The 21,781-nt window shown below is 45.5% G+C and overlaps 1 protein-coding gene across 5 annotated transcripts in view; it reads right to left on the bottom strand.

Moving 5' to 3' along the window:
- The window catches only part of FGD3 (FYVE, RhoGEF and PH domain containing 3), a 189,235-nt gene that overhangs the window by 5,527 nt on the left and 161,927 nt on the right, over positions 1-21,781 (bottom strand). For 4 of the 5 annotated variants that reach the window (XM_060239800.1, XM_060239797.1, XM_060239801.1 and 1 more), the window contains exons 16-18: positions 13,285-13,407; positions 10,748-10,897; positions 1,580-1,720 (exon numbers count right to left, since the gene is read on the bottom strand). In XM_060239800.1, coding sequence (XP_060095783.1) covers positions 1,580-1,720; positions 10,748-10,897; positions 13,285-13,407 — 414 coding nt within the window. The remainder of the gene's footprint in view (positions 1-1,579; positions 1,721-10,747; positions 10,898-13,284; positions 13,408-21,781) is intronic. The other variant, XM_060239799.1, reaches the window with a different exon arrangement.

Raw genomic sequence — 21,781 nt, 5'->3', positions numbered from 1 at the left:
ATTTTAGAATCATGGAAAGAGGATGTATTAGGATACAAGGATCAATAGAAGAGGGGCCTATCAGGACATGCCTGGACTTGCCTAGATATTGGCTTATAATTGCTTGCCATGATAAAAAGCTTTAGCTTAGCTGAGAAAAATAGGAGCAAATAGCTGTGATGCAAACAGAGAATAAGAGGAACTGAGAAGTCACCACAAGAGAAACCAGCAGCAGCTTGTGGTTAAGCACAGATGTTTGTGGTTTAGATTTCACACTAAAGGGAACTGGTGGATGTAGATGGTTGGGAACCAAACTGAAGGCCTCTTATCGAACTGAAGGTCTACTTCAGAGTCACCAGATCCTGCTTCAATGTAGCCCATGCAAATATGCAAATGATATAAGGCCTGCGCGCCGCCATGATCATTGCTCAGACACCCATCCTGGTCTGAGCCCGCACGTGCGTATCAAATAAAGCTTGGCTGTTTTCCTGATTTCGCCTCAAGCCTCTTTGTCATAGCACCTGCTTTAATTGACAGAGCAGGCGTTTCCTGCTACACTTGTGAAGCTATTTCCAAAAAACAGTAATTTTGAAGGTTCTGGCAGCCTGTGCTAAATTTGGAAGACAGCAAGGTCATTCTGTTGTTGAAAGCAAACTTCTGATACCAAAACACACTGAAAACACAAACACACAGCTGCCTTATACTATACCCAGTACTGTCTAGTCTGAATGCTGCAGCTCTCCAGGATCTCAGGCAGAAGGTCTTCACTTCACCTCCTATCTGACCCTGAGGACGTCAGAAATTGAACTTGAGACCTTCTGCATACAAAACCAATGCTCTGCCGCTAAGCCATGGCTTATACATTTCCCATAAAACTAGAAGCATACTTCCCTCTTACAGCTGGAAAGATTTACTTCTAGAATGAACTCAGAGAACACCACACCAGTACTTCTGTATAAAGTATGATTTAAACTTGATGTTGAGGTACAGAACTTGTATATATGGCTTTGCACTATCCAGCTTCTATTTTAAAATCGCCCATCAAAAACTATGCTTTACATACTAGCACATCAGAGATTCATGTTCCATGCAGCACTGCAACAGTTGGCTAATGCATAAATAGTGGAATTGCACACATAGAGGCTCAGTTTAAATTATATTCTGCATGTCTGCCATGTTGCACAGCTCAGTTTTATTGCCTGCAAATAGGTGGTTTGAGATCTGAGTCACCGATCAGAAGACATTCACAGTAGTGACTCAACTGAAGTACAATGGGAAGCCTCTGCTGAGAGCAGGTCGTTCTGCCACATCCCTGTGTCTTGTGAATGACTGAATGCTTCAATCACATTTCAGGAGGTGATGGGAAGAATTACCAGCCCCCAGCAAAAGCTAATGGAAAAGGCCATAGCAGTGATTCAGGCAGAAATGCAGAAGGCAGCTTCCCTCCTAAGCTCACAAGAACCTTCAATGATTTAGTAGAATGTTAGCAATCCTCTCACAGAACATTATTGTGCCCTGAAACAGAATTGGAGAATTACTGTTCTAGCCCATTTCTCAGCATGACCATTTTTCATTGCTGTTTTATACCCTGAGATTTTACCTGACTTCTTCCTTCCATGTACAAGACAAGTGGCTCAGACTTGGGAACAGTGAGCCACACTTTACTCCATGCTTTCCCTTTTTCTTGGAACAGCAACTGGCTGCTGAAGAGACTGTTCTCTGCTCCCAAAATGCTTTGCTTCTTGGGGTTTTTTTTAAAAAAAGAAACAAACAGATTTTGGTCACCCTCAGATGTTGAAGGCATTTATACATATGTTTACATCCAAGTATCTTTTTTCATGCACATTCCATGTACAAAAGTGTAATTACCAAAGTATACCAGAGATTCAATTTCATATAGTATCCAGATTATGCACCTAAATGCAAGTGCTGCAGTGCTGTATTTTGGAGAATGTTTAGCTGGAATTCATCTCCCACAGTGTAAACTGAGAATAGCAATTAAGATGACACAGCTTCTTTCACACTTAAAATAGGCTGGGAGGAGATCGTAAATTAATGAGGAAGCTGCTTCAGCACAAGTGAAAGGAGTCAGGGTGCAATGTCGCAATGATAAGAGAAAATGTCTGGTTGTGGGGGAAGAATAAGGGCTTTTTTGACACACACACAAATCAAAGTTAAACAGCCAAAGCATAGTGGAAAGGAACTGGCACAGGTTTTTTAAAAAAATCTTTTGAGCAAAGTCAAAATAACGGGATGAACAAACTGAACACCTTCCTAGAAGTTGCCAATTCCTCTCTAGCTGAGTCTAGCATCTTGTAGGAAGCTAATACTGCCAACATTTTAGTGGAAAGGAGTATGCTTGTCTTCAGCTAATTAGAAAGTCCTTTCAAACCGCTAATTCTCCACAGCTTGCCTGGTGCTGTCCTTCCTGTTTTATGAAGACACCAGACAATAAAAGTAACAGAGGAATCCACAACAATTTGTCCTTTTTTAAATTTTGGGACCTTGTTAATGTCTTAAAATGTAAGAAAAGGCAAATAAAGGGGGAAAACAAATTTGTAGCTTTGAAATTCACATGGGTTGACGCAGTTTAGTTCCATCTGAACATAAGAATGACAAACAAAGGGGAGTAGGATCTGGTGGTGGTCTTGTTACAATAATGAAAGGAATTAAATAGAAGGAATTAAATCTCTTTCCCACTATCTTGCTGCCCTCTTGTTTCTTTCAAAATTTTCCTTCCAGCCCAGCTGATGACTCATATCAGAGCCAAGGTGAGAGAATATATGATAAAAAGAAGAAATGTAAAGTGAGGAGGGAACAGAGTTAGTTCCACTCTGTGTGCTCCCTTCTTTTTAAAGCGAAAGACACCTCCTTGTTTTATACACAAACTCAAATTAGTGGCTCCCTCTTACATACTGAGATGGTGTAATCTTTGATCTGCTCTCTCTCCTACTGAGTCTGCATGCACATGTGTTAAAGTATCATAGAGGTGGAGGACATTAAGCCTCTGTCTCTGTTCCACCATTCGGCATGAAAGGCATGTCTATCACCATAAAGCCTCCTTAACAGTCTTTGCAACCTAAACTGTGAGCAAGTGCAACCAAGTCTTTCTTCCAGTGGACTTCCTATTGCTGGAGAAAGAAAAATAGAATTTGAAGCTAACCATCTGTCTCTATCCCTTCCTCTGCCTTATGTTAAATTGTATGCAGAAGGTAAATCAGAGAATTTACCTGGCAGAAGGTAAATCAGAAAATGAGAGGGCTACCGTAAATTGTCTTTAGCTAACACAAATCAGAAAGACTCCTGAAAGTGACCAAAAGAGTATAATATTTGGCAGAAATTCTACTTTGTGGTATACATAAATGCCAACAGAAACAATACTGTTTGGCTGGAAGCTGGGTTAATTGTTTTGGATGGCCTTGTCAGACACCAATTGAAGTTAGTCTTCCCCTGGTTGCTCCTCTTGCTTTGTGGAAAAATAAAAGCATAATGTAAGCCACCAAAAATCTGCCAGATTGGAAGTTTTTCATTAGCTTCCAATTGTCAAAAATAATTCTGTCCAGATTCAGAAACACTACAATACTTAGAAATGGTATATGGGTCAGATCTTGATTACAAAACTTAACACAAAAACCTCACCCATAGTCTTAAAATTCACAGATTACTAAAATAAATACTACATTATACAACATCCAGTGTGTTATAAAGAATGCTAGGTGTCAATGCTTTCCCAGTAATTTAAAAACTGTACAGTGAAAGAATGTAACATATTTTGCCATTAAAAATTCCAGTGGGTATCATGACAAAATCAATAACTTTTGAATGATGAGAGACAACTGTTACTCATGCATTCCAGTGCAAGCAATTCTTGCAAACAGAATAATTCTTTAAGATCAGAGAGCTTCTCCCAGTTTCTTATCTTAACATGAATAAATGTGAGAACTGCATCCCAATCAGGAGAGAAGTTGTCACAGCCAAATTATCACTTATCTAATGTGAACTTGTACATACCCTGCAGTCCCCTGGCTCTGCTTTGTGGTCAGGGGTGATATCTGTAGGGCTGACTGAAAGCACCTGAGATAGAAAAATACCTTTCTGCAGAAATGCCCTTACAAATATTAGAGGTATCATGCATCCCTCATTGAAATTAGCAAGTCTTCACTAGCCTTCACTGAAGTCAAGATTCAACATCCAGCTTGTAGATATTACAGTGAAAAAGATCATTTTGGTAATATGCAACTAAGAAGTGAGGGAACTAAATAATTTTCAAGAAAACCAAAGTAATGGAACCAAAGTAAGGAAACCAAAGTAAGGAAAAACTACAGTAAATGCAAATACTAGTCCTATTTGCACTAGGCTTTTGTATGAAATATCTCTAGAGAAACACTAATAGAAAAACTGACAAAACTCAAGTATTTTTGAGTTCATGCAAACTAATTTCAGGAAAACATTACAAAAAGTCCCCTTGTACCCCTCATCCTAGAGACATTAGCTTGGATGTAAATCCATAAGATTCCAATCAATTAACTCTTAGAAAAAAGACCAGATTGTGCATTTGGCATAAATTGAGCAAAAAAAAACCCAAACCCTTTCAGGTATCATTTGAGCTGAATAGAAATCAGAGAATCTGATTGGCTACCACGATAACTGAGCCCAAATAAAGCCAATTTTTTTTTTTGCGGGGGGGCGCTTTCATTTGGATATATTCCAAATTCAGCTATACCAAATTATTATTATTTATTCATTTTGCTTAATTACCCCATCCTATACCCAGCCGGGCTCTGGGTGCTATACATCAGATAAAAACAACATACAAGTTAAAACAACATAACAATCCAATTTAAAACAATAAAATTTCAAAAAATAAAAACACAGCCCAATGGCATCACACTACTTGTGTTCCTCCAGGCCATCAGAGCATATAGTGGGGAGGAAAAGAAAATCCTTGGGGGGACAGGGAAGGAAAGGAAGGTGCCAGCCATCTGGTGAGCTCTTCTTGGCTGATGGGCTCTTCTTGCAGCTTGGTTCAAACCTGAAATTGGCTGGGGTAGTGGGAGCTGAGAGCTGCAAGACAAGCCTGTTCCAGCTAAGGGGCACTCTCAGCTCCTGCCACCCCAGCTAATCCTCTCTTGCCTCCCCACCACACTCAAATCCTGAAGCCAGCTTGTTCTGACATCAACAACAACAACAACAACAAATTTTATTTGTATCCCGCCCTCCCCGCCGGAGCAGGCTCAGGGCGGCTAACAACATGGCTCAGAGCCAAATTATACAGGTGAATAAAACTACATCAAACATCAAACATTTAATTAAAATCTGGTTAGGCTTTAAAATTAAGTTAATTTTTTAAAAGTGCTAGTGCTACATTTACTTTTTCTGATGGCGGTTTCCTTCGTAATTTCCATTTCGATCAGGGAAAGCCAGTCTGAAGAGGAAGGTCTTGCAGGCCCTGCGGAACTGTTCTAGGTCCCGCAGGGCCCGCATTTCCTCTGGAAGTTGGTTCCATAGGCTCGGGGCTACAGAGGAGAAGGCCCGGTTACGGGTGCTTTGCAGCTTCACCTCTCTCGGTCCGGGGACAGTCAGCAGGTTTTTCCCGGCTGACCTCAGTGCTCTCTGGGGTTCATATGAGGAGAGACGGTCCCTAAGGTAGACAGGTCCTCGACCATATAGGGCTTTAAAGGTAATGACCAGCACTTTGTAACGAACCCGGTATGTAACTGGCAGCCAGTGCAGTTCGCGCAGCCCAGGCTGTATGTGCTCCCATTTAGGGAGTCCCAGCAACAGTCTAGCCGCTGCGTTCTGCACCAGTTGCAGCTTCCGGGTTCGGCACAGAGGCAGCCCCATGTAGAGGGCATTACAGTAATCCAGTCTCGAGGTGACCGTTGCATGAAGCACCATTGCCAGATCTTGGCGCTCTAGGAAGGGAGCCAACTGCTTTGCCCGCCTTAGATGGAAAAAGGCTGACTTGGCAGTGGCTGCAATCTGGGCCTCCATTGATAATGCAGGCTCCAGTAAAACTCCCAGGCTCTTAACTCGGTGCGCCGCTTTCAACGGCGCCCCGTCGAAGACCGGGAGAAGTATTTCCCCTCCCCGAGCGCCCCGACCCAGACAAAGGACTTCTGTCTTCGCTGGATTCAGTTTCAGCCCGCTCTTCCTCAACCAGGTTGCTAAATCCTGCAGGGCCCGGTCTAAATTCTCTGGGACGCAGTCAGGCCGGCCGTCCATTAGCAGATAGAGTTGGGTGTCATCTGCGTATTGATGGCACCCAAGTCCGTGTCTCCTGGCAATCTGGGCAAGGGGGCGCATGTAGATGTTAAATAACATCGGTGAGAGAACTGCCCCCTGAGGCACTCCGCAATCCAGTGTGCGCCTCTGGGACAGCTCGCCCCCAATTGCCACCCTTTGTCCCCGATCCTCGAGGAAGGAGGCAAGCCATTGTAAGGCAGACCCCCTCACCCCTACATCGGCGAGGCGGCGGGTCAGTAGCCGATGGTCGACCGTGTCGAACGCAGCCGACAGGTCCAACAACATCAGCACCGCCACACCGCCCCGATCCAGGTGCCGTTGGAGATCATCTACCAGGGCGACCAGTACTGTCTCCGTCCCGTAACCCGGGCGAAAGCCGGACTGGCAAGGGTCTAGGATGGAAGCGTCATCCAGAAAGCTCTGCAACTGCGACGCCACTGCCCTCTCTATAATTTTACCTAAAAATGGTAAATTAGAGACCGGTCGGTAGTTTGCCAATTCGACCGGATCCGCTGTACTTTTTTTCAAGAGGGGACGGACCAAAGCCTCTTTTAGAGATGATGGAAAGCGCCCCTCTGTGAGGGATCTATTTATGATGTCCCGTAAAGGACATTCAAGCTCCCTCAGGCAGGACTTAATTAGCCAGGAGGGGCATGGGTCCAAATCGCAAGTTGTAGGGCGTGCAGAGGAGAGAATTCCGTCAACTTCCTCCAGGCTGAGCGGGCTGAAGTGATCCAGGATTAAATCCGAAGACAGGCACGGGGCCTCGGGCTCACATACTGTATCCAAGGTGATGGGCAGGTCCTGGCGGAGCGACGTGATTTTGTCTGCAAAAAATTTCGCAAAAGCCTCACAGCCGATTTCCAATTCTCTAACGTTTGGTCTGCCTTGGGGCAGTGTGGTTAACTGTCCAATTATTTTAAACAATTGTGCTGGGCGCGAATTTGCAGACGCAATCTTGGCCGCGAAATACTTCTTCTTCGCGGCCTTGACTGCCACCTCATAAACGTTCTATAGGATGTTCTCGCCGCTTCGTCACGAGTGCGCCGCCACTGCCTCTCTAGTCGTCGGAGTCCTTGTTTCAACCGGCGTAGCTCCAAGGTATACCAAGGAGCCAGCTTTGAACGAGGGCGCAGAGGACGTCGAGGTGCGATCTCGTTGATTGCCCCGGATAGCCGATCTTGCCAGGCATCGACCAGGGCATCAAGGGAATCGCCAGGGGGCCAAGGATCCCGAAGAGCCATTTGGAACCGTTCCGGGTCCATCAAGCTCCGCGGGCGAGCCAAAATAGGCTCTCCGCCCTTACAGGGTTGTGGTAGCGTCTCCATACGAGCCTTGAGGGCTAAGTGATCCGACCATGGTATCGTCTCTGTTGCGATTTCGTTCACTTGAATCCCGGTCGCAAAGATCAGATCTAATGTGTGCCCAGCCTGATGCGTGGGAGTCGTAACAAATTGGGAGAGTCCCAGTGTCGCCATGGAAGACACTAGGTCCATCGCCTGAGTGGAGGCCGGGTCATCGGCATGGACATTGAAGTCGCCCAGGACCAGAAGCCCTGGGTACTCCAGCGCCCAGCCGGACACCGCCTCCATCAGGGATGGTAAGGCGCTGGCCGGTGCGTTAGGCGGACGGTACACCAGCCAGATCGCCAACCTCTCCCCGACATCCCACGCCAGGCCAACACACTCAATACCGTCGATCTTTGGGGCCGGGAGAGCCCGGAAGGAGTAACCCTCCCGTATGAGTACCGCCACCCCGCCCCCCCGCCCGCTAATCCGGGACTGGTGAAAGACCGAGTAACCTGGGGGGGTCATCTGGGAGAGTGCCGTCGTCTCCCCCTCTTGTACCCAGGTCTCGGTCACGCAAGCCAGGTCTGCGTCCTGTCGAAGCAGGAAGTCCCTAATGGTTTCGGTCTTATTATTTATAGACCTGGCGTTGCATAACACCAGTGTCGGACGCGGGCAATTTCTCTTGGTCCCACTACTTGTCACCGTCGGGATGGGAAGTAGACTAGAAGGGGGCCGAGCACTGTTTTGTCTCAGCCTCCTTCTCTCACCTCTCCGTCCATTCCCACCGTCATATCTTCCCCTCCCCAGGAGCACTGGGATCCCCTGACCGGACATCCCGACCTATTCTCCCACTGATCGTATTCCACTGACTAGTTAGTATTGATACACAGCATAGATCTCCTGCCCACCTTCGTCCTCTGTTCCCAGTTGTCTAGTTCACCATAATCTTCCAATTTGATTAGTAAATAATAGTTCCTACTTAGCACTATAATAAAGTCCAATTCCTAACTGATCTAAAGTGCTAACGTGAATAAATAGTCAATTGAGTTGATTAAATTCTATATGCATTTAAAAACATAAATACATAATAAATCCAATTTCTGATCAATTTAATAAATCCAGTTTCTAATCAATTTAAATCTAATTCATTCTTAATAATAATTCTAGTGGTGATCTATAGTCCGTGGGCAGTGGGGGTGAAAGTTGGAGGTGAGGTAGGGTTTAGTTCTTAAAGTGCTGGTGGTTGGTGTAAGTATTCAAGTTTAAACTGTGCTGCAGGAGAAGCCAAGCCAGTCCTAGGGTCAGGCTGCCTTTTAAAAAATCAGTATTTTTCTTCTCAGGCCTACTGGACCTGTAAAAATTCAGGATCCCAGATTTGAATACCATACCAGTATTGGGATCTGGGGTTTTTCAGAAATACCGAATTTTTTTTTATCTAATAAAACCCCGCCCTCCCAAAAAAAACCAAAAACCAAAAACCCACACTCCTAAAAAGGACCCACAGACCAGACAAGGCTTCATTTATGAAGCTCCCTTGTGCATTTTACATGAAACTCAAAGACTTAACAAAGCACTAACCCTATTAAGGATAAGTATTTCCTTTCTCCTGAATTTGAACAGCTTGTAATCTGCTCTCTGAAGTAAAGCCCTAGGTCATATTTCACTGGGTAGTGAAACATTTTCATGGCTTTTAGGATATATATATCTCCTGGTTTTTGGCAATGGTTTTCACAGTTATAGAAAATAGTTCCACTGCAATGGTTTTCTGTAAATTATGATGGAATGCTACTAGAGCTATCTGTGGAATTGTAAGAGGTATATTTCAGTGTGGATGAGATCAACAAAGCCCATAAAAGCCATTTATTTATCCATATAACCAAAGAATTTTGTTCATAGATATCCCAAATTCTACGTTATTGTGGCCTTCATACTTTTTCCATTGTAGGTAAGTCATTCTAGAGAAATGATGGAACGTATATGGTATGGTATGAAGGATGCTTCTAACATGAGAATTTAGCAGTCAAGATGGCAGATTGTCACAGCCAATTTTGGCAGTAAGAATGAGGGAAAAAAGTCTTTTCATGGTATTGTGGAGGAAAATCTGTAAAGCCGAACCGCAGCTTTGATTCTAGTGGGAAAATAAGAGGAGGGCCTAAAATAATAAACACTATGTGATGATCAAGTAATCAAATGGTAATGCTATGAAGGTTTGCGCTGTTATGTCAAAAAGTATCCCTTTGTACTATAAATTTGGAGAATTCTGAACAGGGCTCAATTCCCATGAATTTCTGCAAGGGGCATTTTCATTCACACGTGTGGTTCTGCACATGGCAGTACAGGCAACTGCTGCACACAAAAAGGATTTTGAGAACTGATCTTGAGTAGCCTTGGAATTAGTTCAGCAATCTCCCCAAATCGTAGACCTTGAAGACTGTCTGGAAGCTACAGTTGGTACAGAATGCTGCAGCCAGAGTACTGACTGGAGTGGACTGTAGGAACCATTTCACACCAGTCTTGTTTCACCTATACTGGCTTCCAACTTGCTTCTGGGCGCAATTCAAGGGGCTGGTTTTGGCCTTTAAAGACATGTATGCCATAGGACCAATACACCTCAAGGAATGCCTTCTCCCATACCCATTAATTAGGGTTATCCTTGAAGACCCTGTTTTGGTTGCCCCTCACCATCTGAGGATGGATAGGTGGTGACTCATCAAAGGAGCCTTCTCTGTTGTGGCATCAGAACTCTGGAACTCCATCCCCAGGGTGATTTGTTTGTCTCTTTCTATCTGTGTCTTTCACCAGCAGGTGAAGACTTTTTCTTTCATCTGGCATATGCCCAATAACGGGGCTTGGGCCCTCCTTCTAATATTGTTTGTTTATGTGTTTTTAATTGAATTTTATATTTTAACTGTATTTTGTTTAAATATTCTAATATTTTGATGTTTATTGTCTGATTGGGTGGAAAGGTGGCATAAAAATGTTTTAAATTAAACAAATAAATAAACAGACCAACACTTTGCCAATTGGGTCAAAATGGCTTAGTGCAGACCTGCTATGGCCTCTTTTGACAGCTCACAAAGAAATAATTAAATTCATACAATCCTCCGGTAGACAAATTAATAAATGAGGTACAAAAATATTAATAGACATTAAATAAGAACACACATGGATTTTAACCATGCTTCTGCTGAGGTAGCCAATATGTGTTAAGTTAATTGACAAGACAAATATACCTCTGTTATGTTCTTTTTCTTTTGTTCCCCTGCGGCTTCATTGCCCAAGTATGGGGTTGCTGACAGTAGCTGAAAGCAGTCTTTACATACCCGGTTGTGACGACTGTTATCAGCAAGTGGTTTAAACTCTGAGCACTTTGCACAGATAACCTGTGTAAGAGAGAGAATTACATTCTTGAGTTGAACCAAAATCTCCTTATTATTACAACTGCTGTATTACTGATTTGGGGTGGGGTGGGAGGCTGAAAAGCTGCAGCATAACCAGAGCTGTAGGCAGGATTTCATGTTTGATGGGGCCTACAGCAGGATTTGTTGTTGGAGGGGGCTCGGGGGCCACCCAGTTTGGCGACCCTGGGCTCTTAGCAGTGTAAGCTGCCTTGAGTCCATTAGTTGTTATAGATTTTCCGTGCTGTATGCCTTGAATCCCACAAGCTAACCCCACATTGCCTGGGCAGTCACAGCAGCTCCGCTTCCCCATCCCTTTCTTATGCACCACTCTCTCAGAGAGACAGAGGCCTCTTGACTCCTCATCCCCTTGCTCTGCATGCTGTGTTAGGGAAGGGGAGAGAAAAAAGTGAAGAGACCAGCAGCAACACTACTACTTGTTCAGAGTGGTAGTGAGATAAGGGGACATATTGGAGGCCCTCCAATGGAGGGGCCATACAGTTGGAAAGGGGGTTGAAAGGACTGCCCCCCCCTGGAACAACGGGCCAGAGCATAACAATTGCAGGACTGGTACCCAAGACATTCCTTTCCCCACCAAGCCAGGAATCAGAGAATAATTTTGCTGCTCCATCCTTTTTTAAAGGTTCTGTTTACTGAAAAAGACACACACACCTATATGGACCTGCTTTTCTGTTCAGTTATGAAAAGCTTTCTGATTACAGTGGATTAAATATTTATGAAGTTTTCTGGAATCTCATTCAAATATAAATTTAAAGTAGTCCAGTTTATGGAATGGTGCTTCTTGGTGCTTTGTAAATATGACATCACCTTCAATCATATTCAGTTACTTATATTCATAATCTCACAAACACACATGAACAGAACCAATTTGGCACTTCTATCATTTGGTTATGCTGACCTTTTCCCTATAAATGCACCAATACTTATTCGCTGGTTTCAGAGGATAGCCATGTTGGTCTGCAGTAAAACAATTAGGTTCGAGTCCAGGAGCACCTTAGAGACCAATAAGATTTTGGGGGTATACAATTTTTAAAGTTGATGCATGCAACCAATATAGCTGCAGTTGTTCACAGCAAATCATTTTATTCAAAGTAACAAGGATTCACCACAGAAGGAAACAGAGGTGAATGAAAGTACATATATATAAAGAATTGCACTTGCACACTGGCAGGTGAATAACACTTCACAATTAGAAGCATTTCTACAGAGGCCAACCATACTGATCCTGCTAGTTTGGATGCACAAGCAGCATAAAGGGAAAGAAATAAAATTTGATTACAATTTCAAAGAAACCAGCAGAATATTACTACCTCGCAAAAAAGATAAATTAACGTGAATACTGGCATTGAACATGCTTGTTCACTGGTAAATATACAAGTGAAGCACACAGGGGTCTATTTTAGCCATCTTCATCAGCTCATTGGAGAACTGGCAGAGACAAATGTCATTAATTCTGTGGCAACTGGGAGGCTAAAAAAGCACTATGGGTAAATAATTCAAGGGTAAATAACTTACTGTCTTTCAAGTGCAGAAAATAAGGGAAGATGTCTAGCAGCATGATCAAAACAGAGGAGGAGGACAGTCTGTGGGCATGCAAACACCTACCAAAGCCTCTACTTATTCTGAACCACTGGTATGTATTTCCTGCCTTTCTTTAGGGATTAACACTAATTTAACTCTGTTCTCTGCTTGTCACTGAATGCTATGTGTCAGTAAGGGTAAAGAAATGGAGGAAACAGCATCAGAGAAGAGAACAGCTCAGGAAAACTAGCAGTTTTGCATACACAGATGCAAGAAAACTCTTCTCAAGCCTTCGCTAAAGGTTGGTGGAAACTATGTAGTGAGAAAGACATTCTGAAATCTGCCTTGAGTCTTACTGACAAAGTTGGCAAAATAAGCAAATAATAAAAACCCATCAAGGAAATGCTTTTTTGGTTGCAATATCAGTTTGACTATAACTGGAAATATTTTCTGTCAGTATCATCACCTCTCTCAATGTCTGACCTCAGTTTAAACTACCAGATAGTCAAGTAGCAGAATAATGAATGGGATATTTTGTTTTATATTGTTGATTCTGATGTAATGGCAAGCTATGGTTTGCTGGAAACCAGGAAACAAATAACTAGCATATGACTTGAAGGGGAGTGGCATGCAAATCTGAGGAGTCCTCAGGCTTGTTCACGTAGCACAAAAACAGATGAACTAAGCCAAATGGCAGGAGACAGGGAAAGACTGCCTTCCCTAAATAGATAATATTTTCTTCTTGGAAGAAGTTGATAGAGAACATCTAGTTTGTTCCAAGTACAGTAACAGCAATTCAGAAAAGACTGAGCTTTCACCCCAATACTCACTGCCCCACATTGTTTGCAATGGTGACGTCTTTTGGTAATCGAATTAAAGCTTTCACTGCAGCTTTTGCAAGCTTGCTTCTCCTTGTCTCTCTTTGATTTGGAAGATTTCCTGCAACACTCAGGCTGGAAGAAAAAAAATAAAAATGACTTAAATCAGATTACTGCAAATCTGTAAAGGACAACTTGAGCCCTGTCATGTTATTTTAAAAAGGAAATCTGGCCTCAGTATGGCAGAGGTCTAACAAGTGCAAACAGCAGAGGTTCTTGAAGATTGCCAGAGGTACCTTGACCCAAGCTCTGCCAGTAAACTTTGGCCCATAAAAACTTTCATAGCCAAATGATCCTTGACATTTTCAAGAGAAGCTAGACAGCTATTAAACACCCTTAACAATAGTTGAACTTGCTAACATGCTGCATGGTAGCACAGAAATTTTTAAAAGTCAATTACATTCTCAAGGTATCACTGCTGTTCCAGGTATGTGTCCTCCCCCTGGTTTGCATTCAGGATGCAAGGGTGCTAAACCAGTTGGTGTGTGCATGGTCTCTTTCCTTATAGAGCCACTCTCTCCTTTCTGACAACTTGCCCCTGGTCTTCTAGCCATGCTCATCCTCCTTTAGGCCTAAGAGCCCTGGAGTCTCCTTTGGTTGGAGATCCCTGCCCTGCTCTGGGTTCCCAAACTGAGTGCAAGGCTTTCATCCCAAGGCTAGCAGATAAAATTTTTTGAAAGGAATCTCTGTGAGGCTGCACCTCCAACAGATAGAAGTGTCTCTGTGCAAGAACAGGTTACAGTCCAGCACCGTATCACCAGTAGTAGGTATGTTCCTCTCCAAAGAGAGTAAACCATCTGAGACATTTCGGATGGTTTTGATGGTTCCCAAAAGGATTAATAAGGGAAGCGACACCCAACACCAGGGAGAGTGGTGCCACTCCAGGGCAACAGAGAGGTGGGTGCCACTCAAGGACCAAATGCTGAGCAGGCCACATTGGCATATTGTATAGCTGGTACTTCCAGCAGGGCAGGGGCTAGCAGGGGCAGTGCACATAGGTCCAGTAGGCTATCAAAAATCATTGTGCATGTGTACAATACTGCAAAGTGCATGGATATTCTCAAATGCTAAATGCAGACAGGACTGTATGGAATCCCAGACAGACCCCATCAAGTACAGAGGGACTGTATGGTACATAGAGCATGATGCAATATGGGATTCAGCATGGCAATGCAGTGGTGGACTGCAAAGAAGCATATAAGTACTTTGACATGACTGGTGAACCTTTCAATTCATGCAGTGTTGGGCCATCTGAACCCCTACCATCTGAACAGGCCACATTGGTATAGCTGGTACTTCCAGCAGGGCAGGGGCTAGCAGGGGTAGTGCACATAGGCCCCATCTTTGGGACCAAGGCTTTTCTATTTTCCTGGGGTATCTGTGGCATGGCCTCTTGGAAGCCATTGGGGCAGGCAGATAAAGGGGGACCAAGCAGCTGATCTTTCCCTTGTGGTCACGACAGTGTGGGAAAAGCTGCTTTTCCCACACAGTACAGCTTTGGTGACAACCCTGAAGTATCATTTATTGGGTGAAGTGGTATTCCTCAGAGCAGGCCTGGGGCTTTAGTGCTCACTCCTCCACATAAAGTTAGCTAGGTGACCTTGGGTCAGTCACAATTCTCTCAGAATTCTCTCAGCCCTGCCTACCTCAGAGGGTGTGTTGTGGGGAGAAGAAAGGAAGGTAATTGTAAGCTGCTCTAAGACTTCTTCAGGTAATGAAGGATGGGGTATAAAACCAACGCTACTTCATCTGCTTCCTTCATGGACCTGGGACAGAGACTCCTTGAGTGGTGCCACTGTTCTTGACCCATAAGACCAGTGGCTAAGAGGACAGGAAAAAGAAATGTAGGTTTTTATACCCTGCTTTTCTCTACCTTAAGGAGTCGCAAAGTGGCTTACAATCGCCTTCCCTTCCTCTATGCAAAACAGACACCTTGTGAGGTAAGTGGGGCTGAGAGAGTTCTGCAAGAACTGTGAGTTGCCCAAGGTCACACAGCGGGCTTCATGTGGAGGAGTAGGGAATCAAACCCAGTTCTCCAGATTAGAATCCAGTGCTCTTAACCATTACACTATGCTGGTTCTCTATACCACACTGATGCACATCCCTCAAACATCATGAAGGTTTGGTAAGGAGCAGCCTGAGCTGTATACATGTGATGTCTCTAGGTTTGGAGCAAGGGTAGCCCCATCTGTAAAATCTGGGATGTAAATAGAGGAGACCAGACTCTTGCCCACCAATTGTCCACACTGTGAATGGGTTTGGATTGGGGTTGGCCTATAGGGACTGCAGATCTCCTTTTGGATCGATGTAAATAAAGTTGGACTTTTATTATCTCATCTAAAGTTGTTGGCTCTCCTTGCTCCACACCTGCATGTAAAGAGCAAACTAGTGTTCCACTGATAGAAGCCCCTTGTGTGAGTGGAAAACCATCAGGATCTAACTCCATGAAACTAATCATGATTTTATTTGTTTAATAATATCCAGTATGAGCAAAGCAGCAAACTATACCACTATTCACAACTAACCACTAAGCTCACTTGAGAAAGCTGTATCATTCATATTAACATCTTTTCTTGCCCCGCAAGAGCAAGGTGTTAATCTTTTATTAAGTACATATATAGCTTGTTATTAAACTTTATGGAGTTCATTATAGATTTTGTAAGGACATTTGCATACACATCCTTGATGCTCCCATTACAGAAAGGATATGTTGGTCACACACTCAGGGATTATTTCAGTACAGTACTTTATAGTGGTTGTAAATTATAGGAATTATTATGGAAACAAATAGTTACAAGAGTCTTAAATGAGCAGCCATTAATGGCATTCATTTCAGGCTTTGTAGACCAATCTAGTTAAGGAGACAATCCACCACAAGCTAGAATTTTGCTGCTGGATCATTTAGGATTAGTCAGAAATCACAACTGTGTCAACAGCTTGCAACTTTACTTTTTCACTGTCCCAAACAAACTGCTACAGTAGCTGTCACTAGTTTATTGCAAAATAGCTGTCACTAGTTTATTGCAAAATTGCTTAGCTGCTGCACAATTCCTCTGCAGAATATCCTAAATGCCCTAAAAAAAACCTAGGCAGAATACCTGGCAATATGTTTCTGTATGAGTGGAGAAATAAGATCACCTACAAACAAGGGCAGATGTTTGTGAACACTGGATTTCCCAAAAATGCAGAAAAATGTGATTTATCCCCCATCAGGATGCTAAGGGCTATGCATAGGCATTCTCTCCAGGACGCCGCAGTGTTAAAAAGAGTGCTCATCAGATTGGGGGGGAGGGACTTCCCAGGTATGCAGAAAAAAATAAACATATTAATTTTTAAAAGCAGGAAAGGCCCACACTGATGAGCTAGCATGTTCATTCCCTTGGGCAGCTTTGAGTCAGTTAAAGAAGAGAGGGAAACGGATCTGTTCAAACATTGCTCCCCAAGGATGGAATAAAGAGTCAGACACAGAGTATTGGTATTAAATTGGGCCACTTTATTCAATATTTTATTAAACAGCAAGGGTACCCCACCAGCGGCCTGGCCAGGGGTCACCGCGACCGCTTCCCTGCCATTAATGGGCAAGAGACCCAGCCCCCCAGCTGGAGCTGAGTGTTACTCTGCTCCCTCCAGGCAGGCCCAGCAGGGAGACACGCACCAGAGGGCCCAAACCCAGACGCACGTCTCGCCAGAAAGGCACCCTCTAGCCGAGCCTCCCGGACAGTCTGCATTCTCCAAACCCGGGACTTCAAACCTGAAGACTGATTATGCCAGACCCCAAATTCTCCAAAAGGGGGATGCTTCACAGTCCTCCCCTAGATGCATAGTGGCCTAAACCCCCAAAACCTGCCACTACTAACGCCAAGTCTCTACTTAGGGCTTAGCGCCCACTGGGAGGCCCAAAGCCACCTGCAACCCTTGCTGCAAATCTCTCAGGAAAAGCATATTACCCTTTTCTGAGAGATGGACCCCATCCCCTCTGTAGAGGTCAGGAAATTTCAACAAAATGTCCGGATGGGGCAAATAGTGGCCCAACCCCTTTTCCAGCACCTTCCTGATCTCCTTATTAGCCTTATACCGGGCCCTTTCTATAGCTGCAGGATCCCAAGCACAATGCCACACCAGGCGGGGCAGCATGGCTGACCAAATTATGGTGGTCCCAGGCCATCACTCCCGAATGTGTTGGAAATCATCCCGGGCCTGCCAAACTAAGGCCTTGCCCTTTAAGAGTCCCAGGTTGTTACCTCCCAGGTGAACAATTAAAACCCGAGGAGGACCCCCCACACAATCTTTACACAACAAAGGCAGCAGGCCCGGCCACTGAAGGCCCCGGCGCCCCCGCCATTCGATACACACATGCTGGCTGAGTCCCAGCTGAGAGCCAACCGCAGTTCTCCGAGCCTGATGAGTGGCCCAAAACATGTGGCTATGGCCGCATATGAGAACTCGGCTCCTCTGGCCAGGAACAACAGCATCTAAAGAGAAAAAACAGTTAAACAAGAACAGAACCAACAATAAACAGACACCAAGTCACTCACAGCCTAATAAAAGGTCGCACGTAAGCCTTATAGGCCGAGGAATGCCACCTGCCCAATCTCTGAATGGAAGTGGAAGGATACCCCATGACAGCCGCTGTTGAGGCTGCCCCAATTCTAAAGGAGTGGGTCCCAAACCACAGCCCAGACAACCCCAACTCACCCAAAGCCCGTGACGTTACTGACCAAAACTGATGCTTCGTCAATGAGCTACCATTCGAATGTATAAACAAAAATCCATGTAAAATTGTAAAAGCCCTCCCAGCTCTCTGTCGGCATCTGGGGCCAGCTGACAAAACCTCTTCATCTGTTTACGAGACAGAGCGTCAGCCACCCCGTTTCTCACCCCAGGAACATGCTTGGCTAAAAACAAAATGTTAAGCCGCAAACAGCGCAGAGTGAAGGCCCTCACCAATCTCATAACCCGGCCAGATTTGGATGAAAGGGAATTAATGACGTGGACCACACCAAAAATGGACAGTGTGATTGGCCATATCCTTCCCCCACACCAAAAATGGACAGTGTGATTGGCCATATCCTTCCCCCACAGCCAAACCGCGACTAAAATAGGAAAGAACTCGAGAAACGTAAAATCCCAGTTCATACCAACCTTTACCCAGGAGTCAGGCCAACTATCCAAGCACCAATATCCACGGAAATAGACTCCAAAACCCAGCATCAGACAAGGAACCAGCAGCATCCGACATGACCTGAAGCTCAGCTTCGAGCCTCATATCGTCCCTCCAAAAAGAGACTCCATTAAAGGACTCCAAAAATTCCTGCCAAACCCTCAAATCATCCCTCATGCTGCAGGTGACCCTAGTTCCATGCTGAGGCAAGCGTAACCCTGCCATAGCATCGCACAGCCTACTAAGAAAAGCCCTCCCAGGAGCAACCACTTTGCAAGCAAAGTTGAAGTGTCCAACTAGCTGCTGCAACTCCAACAAAGTAACCTTCCTTTTAAGAAGAAAGGTAGAAATCCTAGCCCTCAGCTCCACTATTTTCTGAAGAGGCACCCTAGACAACTGCACAATAGTGTCAATCTCAATCCCCAAAAAGGTCAACCTCTGGGTTGGACCTTCAGTTTTCTCAGGTGCTAAAGGAACCCCAAGCTCTGCCGCCAGCTCAACAAAGCCAGACAGCAACTGCCCACAACGCCCAGTCCCCCCGGGACCCACAAAAAGGTAGTCATCCAAATAATGAACGACATCCTGCAAACCTACTTTCTCCTGCACAGCCCATTCCAAAAATGTGCTGAAACGCTCGAAAGCCGAACATGACACAGAGCAGCCCATTAGCAATGCTCTATCCATGTAAAATTGACCCTCAAAAGAAAACCCTAGAAGTTCAAAATCATCAGGATGGACAGGTAAAAGGCGAAACGCAGACTTAATGTCGCATTTTGCCAATTCTGCCCCCACCCCGCAACAACGCACCACGGCAATAGCCTGGTCAAAGCTGGTGTACCTAACAGATCATAAGTGCTCCGGGATCCCATCATTCACGGACTTCCCCTTAGGAAAAGGCAAATGGTGAATCAAACGAAATTCACCAGGCGCCTTTTTAGGCACCACACCGAAAGGTGAGACTCTAAGAGTACTCACTGGAGGATGTGAAAAAGGACCCAGTATCCTTCCCTCAGCCAGCTCTTTTGCAATCTTGTCCTTAACGACCTGCTCCAAGCCCTGAACTGACTTAAGGTTTCCTGACATAAACGGAACTCGAGGACCCTGAAAAGGGATCCTAAACCCAACTTTAAAACCTTCTAACAAATACAAACTATCAACCCTTCTAGGGTACCTCGACAGCCACTGCTCAAGAGGTCCCACCCTTATCGGGCTGGGCCCCTTTCTTAGCTGGAAAGGCACCTCCACTCCTGCCAGGCTTCTTCGTATTTCTACGCCCACGGGCTCTAGGGCAGTTGTCGAATGAGTGGGAACTACCAAACATGGGGCACTCGTGCTTGAACTGGCACACCTTCCTATTACATACCCCAAGGGATCCAAATTCCCAACAGAGCATGCGGGGTTGAATCGCCTGCCCCGCTGCACCGTGGGGAGAGCCTGATGAACCAGCAGCGGATGTGGATGATCTACTCACCAAGTGACCACTATCAGAGCAATCACCCAGATTAGGCCTAGCCGGGGACATAACCTGCAGCCAAAGCTGCTGATGGATCCGATCCCACTGAAGGGATGGATACAGGGCAGTCCTCATCCTAAATTCCTGGTCATATTGTAACCAGGCTGGTCCACTAAAGGCCGTATAGCCCTTATAAATTATGTCCAAATACTGGAACAGGGATGCTGCCCGCCACAGCTGCGCCCTCACAATCACCCCGGCATAAATACAGAACCCAGGAAGCCAATTAGCCCAGGTCCTGTCCACCTTCCGTTTTTTCAATTTTTCCTTCTCTTTCTCATCCAATTCTTCCTTGTCTTTTTTCTCAACCTCCCGAAAGAGAAGAGAAAAAATATCCACGTACTCCCCTTTTAATATTTTTTCCCTAATTGCGGGAAGCAAGTGGTCCCCCAGCAGCAAGGCAACCTCCCCAAACGGCAAAGCAGCAAAAGGCACCATCCCATATGTTGAGGGTGCCCCCATAAAGGGAACCAGCCATGCCAGGATGCCCTGCGCTCGGGTACACACCAGGAACACCTTGCCCAAATGGCCAAGCCCAATTCTGAAACGCACCCAACGCAGAAGAGGCAGGTACCCCTGCGCTTGACATGGAAGCGCCCAGCCCGGCCGCTGAAGCAGGCCCCTATGCTCCACATGGCCAAACCTGCCCAGGCCCCGCCTGTAAATTATCACCCGACCTATCTCCAAATCCAGCAGGAACCAATGGCAAACCGACCCCTGATGCTCCAGCCGCCATCAAACCCACCTCTGGACTGCAAAGGCCAGTGTCCCTGCCAGGCACGACTCCACCAGACCTGCCCTCAAGAATAGACAGCCTGGTGAGAATACTCGCCTGCTTACCCTTCTTAGATTGCCTCACACCATCCTCCCCACCTGGAGAAAGGATGCCCGCTGCCTGTTCCAATGCTCTCAATCTACAAGCAATATTGGAATCAACCACCATGTCACCCTCCTCATCAGAAGAGGATAATGGCGTTGGTGGCCTTTTCGCAGGAGCCTTGGGCGCCTTAGGTGCTGGCTTTTTTCCTTTGGGCTTGCCCGACCCTTTTCCACCAGCCATCTAAATAGCAAGCACAAGACCATAAAATGGCCTCCTGCAGCTCCACTCTAAAATGGCTTCCCCCTGGAAGAAGAAAGGGAACTCAAAATGGCCACAAAAGCCTCTGCTGCACACCAATGTCTCCAGTAGGAAAAAAATGGGGGGGGAGGCTCTCCAAAATGGTCACTTGCCAACCTCAAGGGCAATAATTAAAAAAAAACCCAGGTTGCCCCACAGGCCCACCCCTCAAAAAATTAAAAGGGGAAAGACCAACCCCTGGGCTCCACAACCCCTGCCCCAGCAGACCCCAAACCCTAGGCAGACTCAGCCAACAAGAAGGACAACGCCACGTCTTCCACCTCCTCCAATGCCACCGCCAGCCCGCAGCACTGCAGACGACGCTCCAGCCGACAGCGACACTCCAGCCAACGCTTCACCCGCCGCTGCCCAGTTGACTGCCCCAACAAACGTCCAACCAAAAACAAAAGAAAAGCCTCAGCCGATCATCTGCCAAGACGAAGGAGCCAACGAGGAGCGCAGATCCTCCCTTTTTCTCTGCGCGCCGAAACGGGCGCCCCCTGACTCTTCCCATCCAGGGAAGCAAACTCTGCTCATGCAGCCTAGCAGCTACGCTGCAGTCTGCAAGCATAAGAATGTAGAGCTTTTAGGATCCCATGCAAGACGACTTGGGTTGGAGGGTGGATTTGCCAGTTCTTTAGCCTAACCCCCATCTCTC

The sequence above is a fragment of the Heteronotia binoei genome, chromosome 5 (assembly GCF_032191835.1).
Source record: "Heteronotia binoei isolate CCM8104 ecotype False Entrance Well chromosome 5, APGP_CSIRO_Hbin_v1, whole genome shotgun sequence".
NCBI classification, from domain to species: Eukaryota; Metazoa; Chordata; class Lepidosauria; order Squamata; family Gekkonidae; genus Heteronotia; species Heteronotia binoei.
This window is presented reverse-complemented; position numbering and strand designations above follow the sequence as displayed.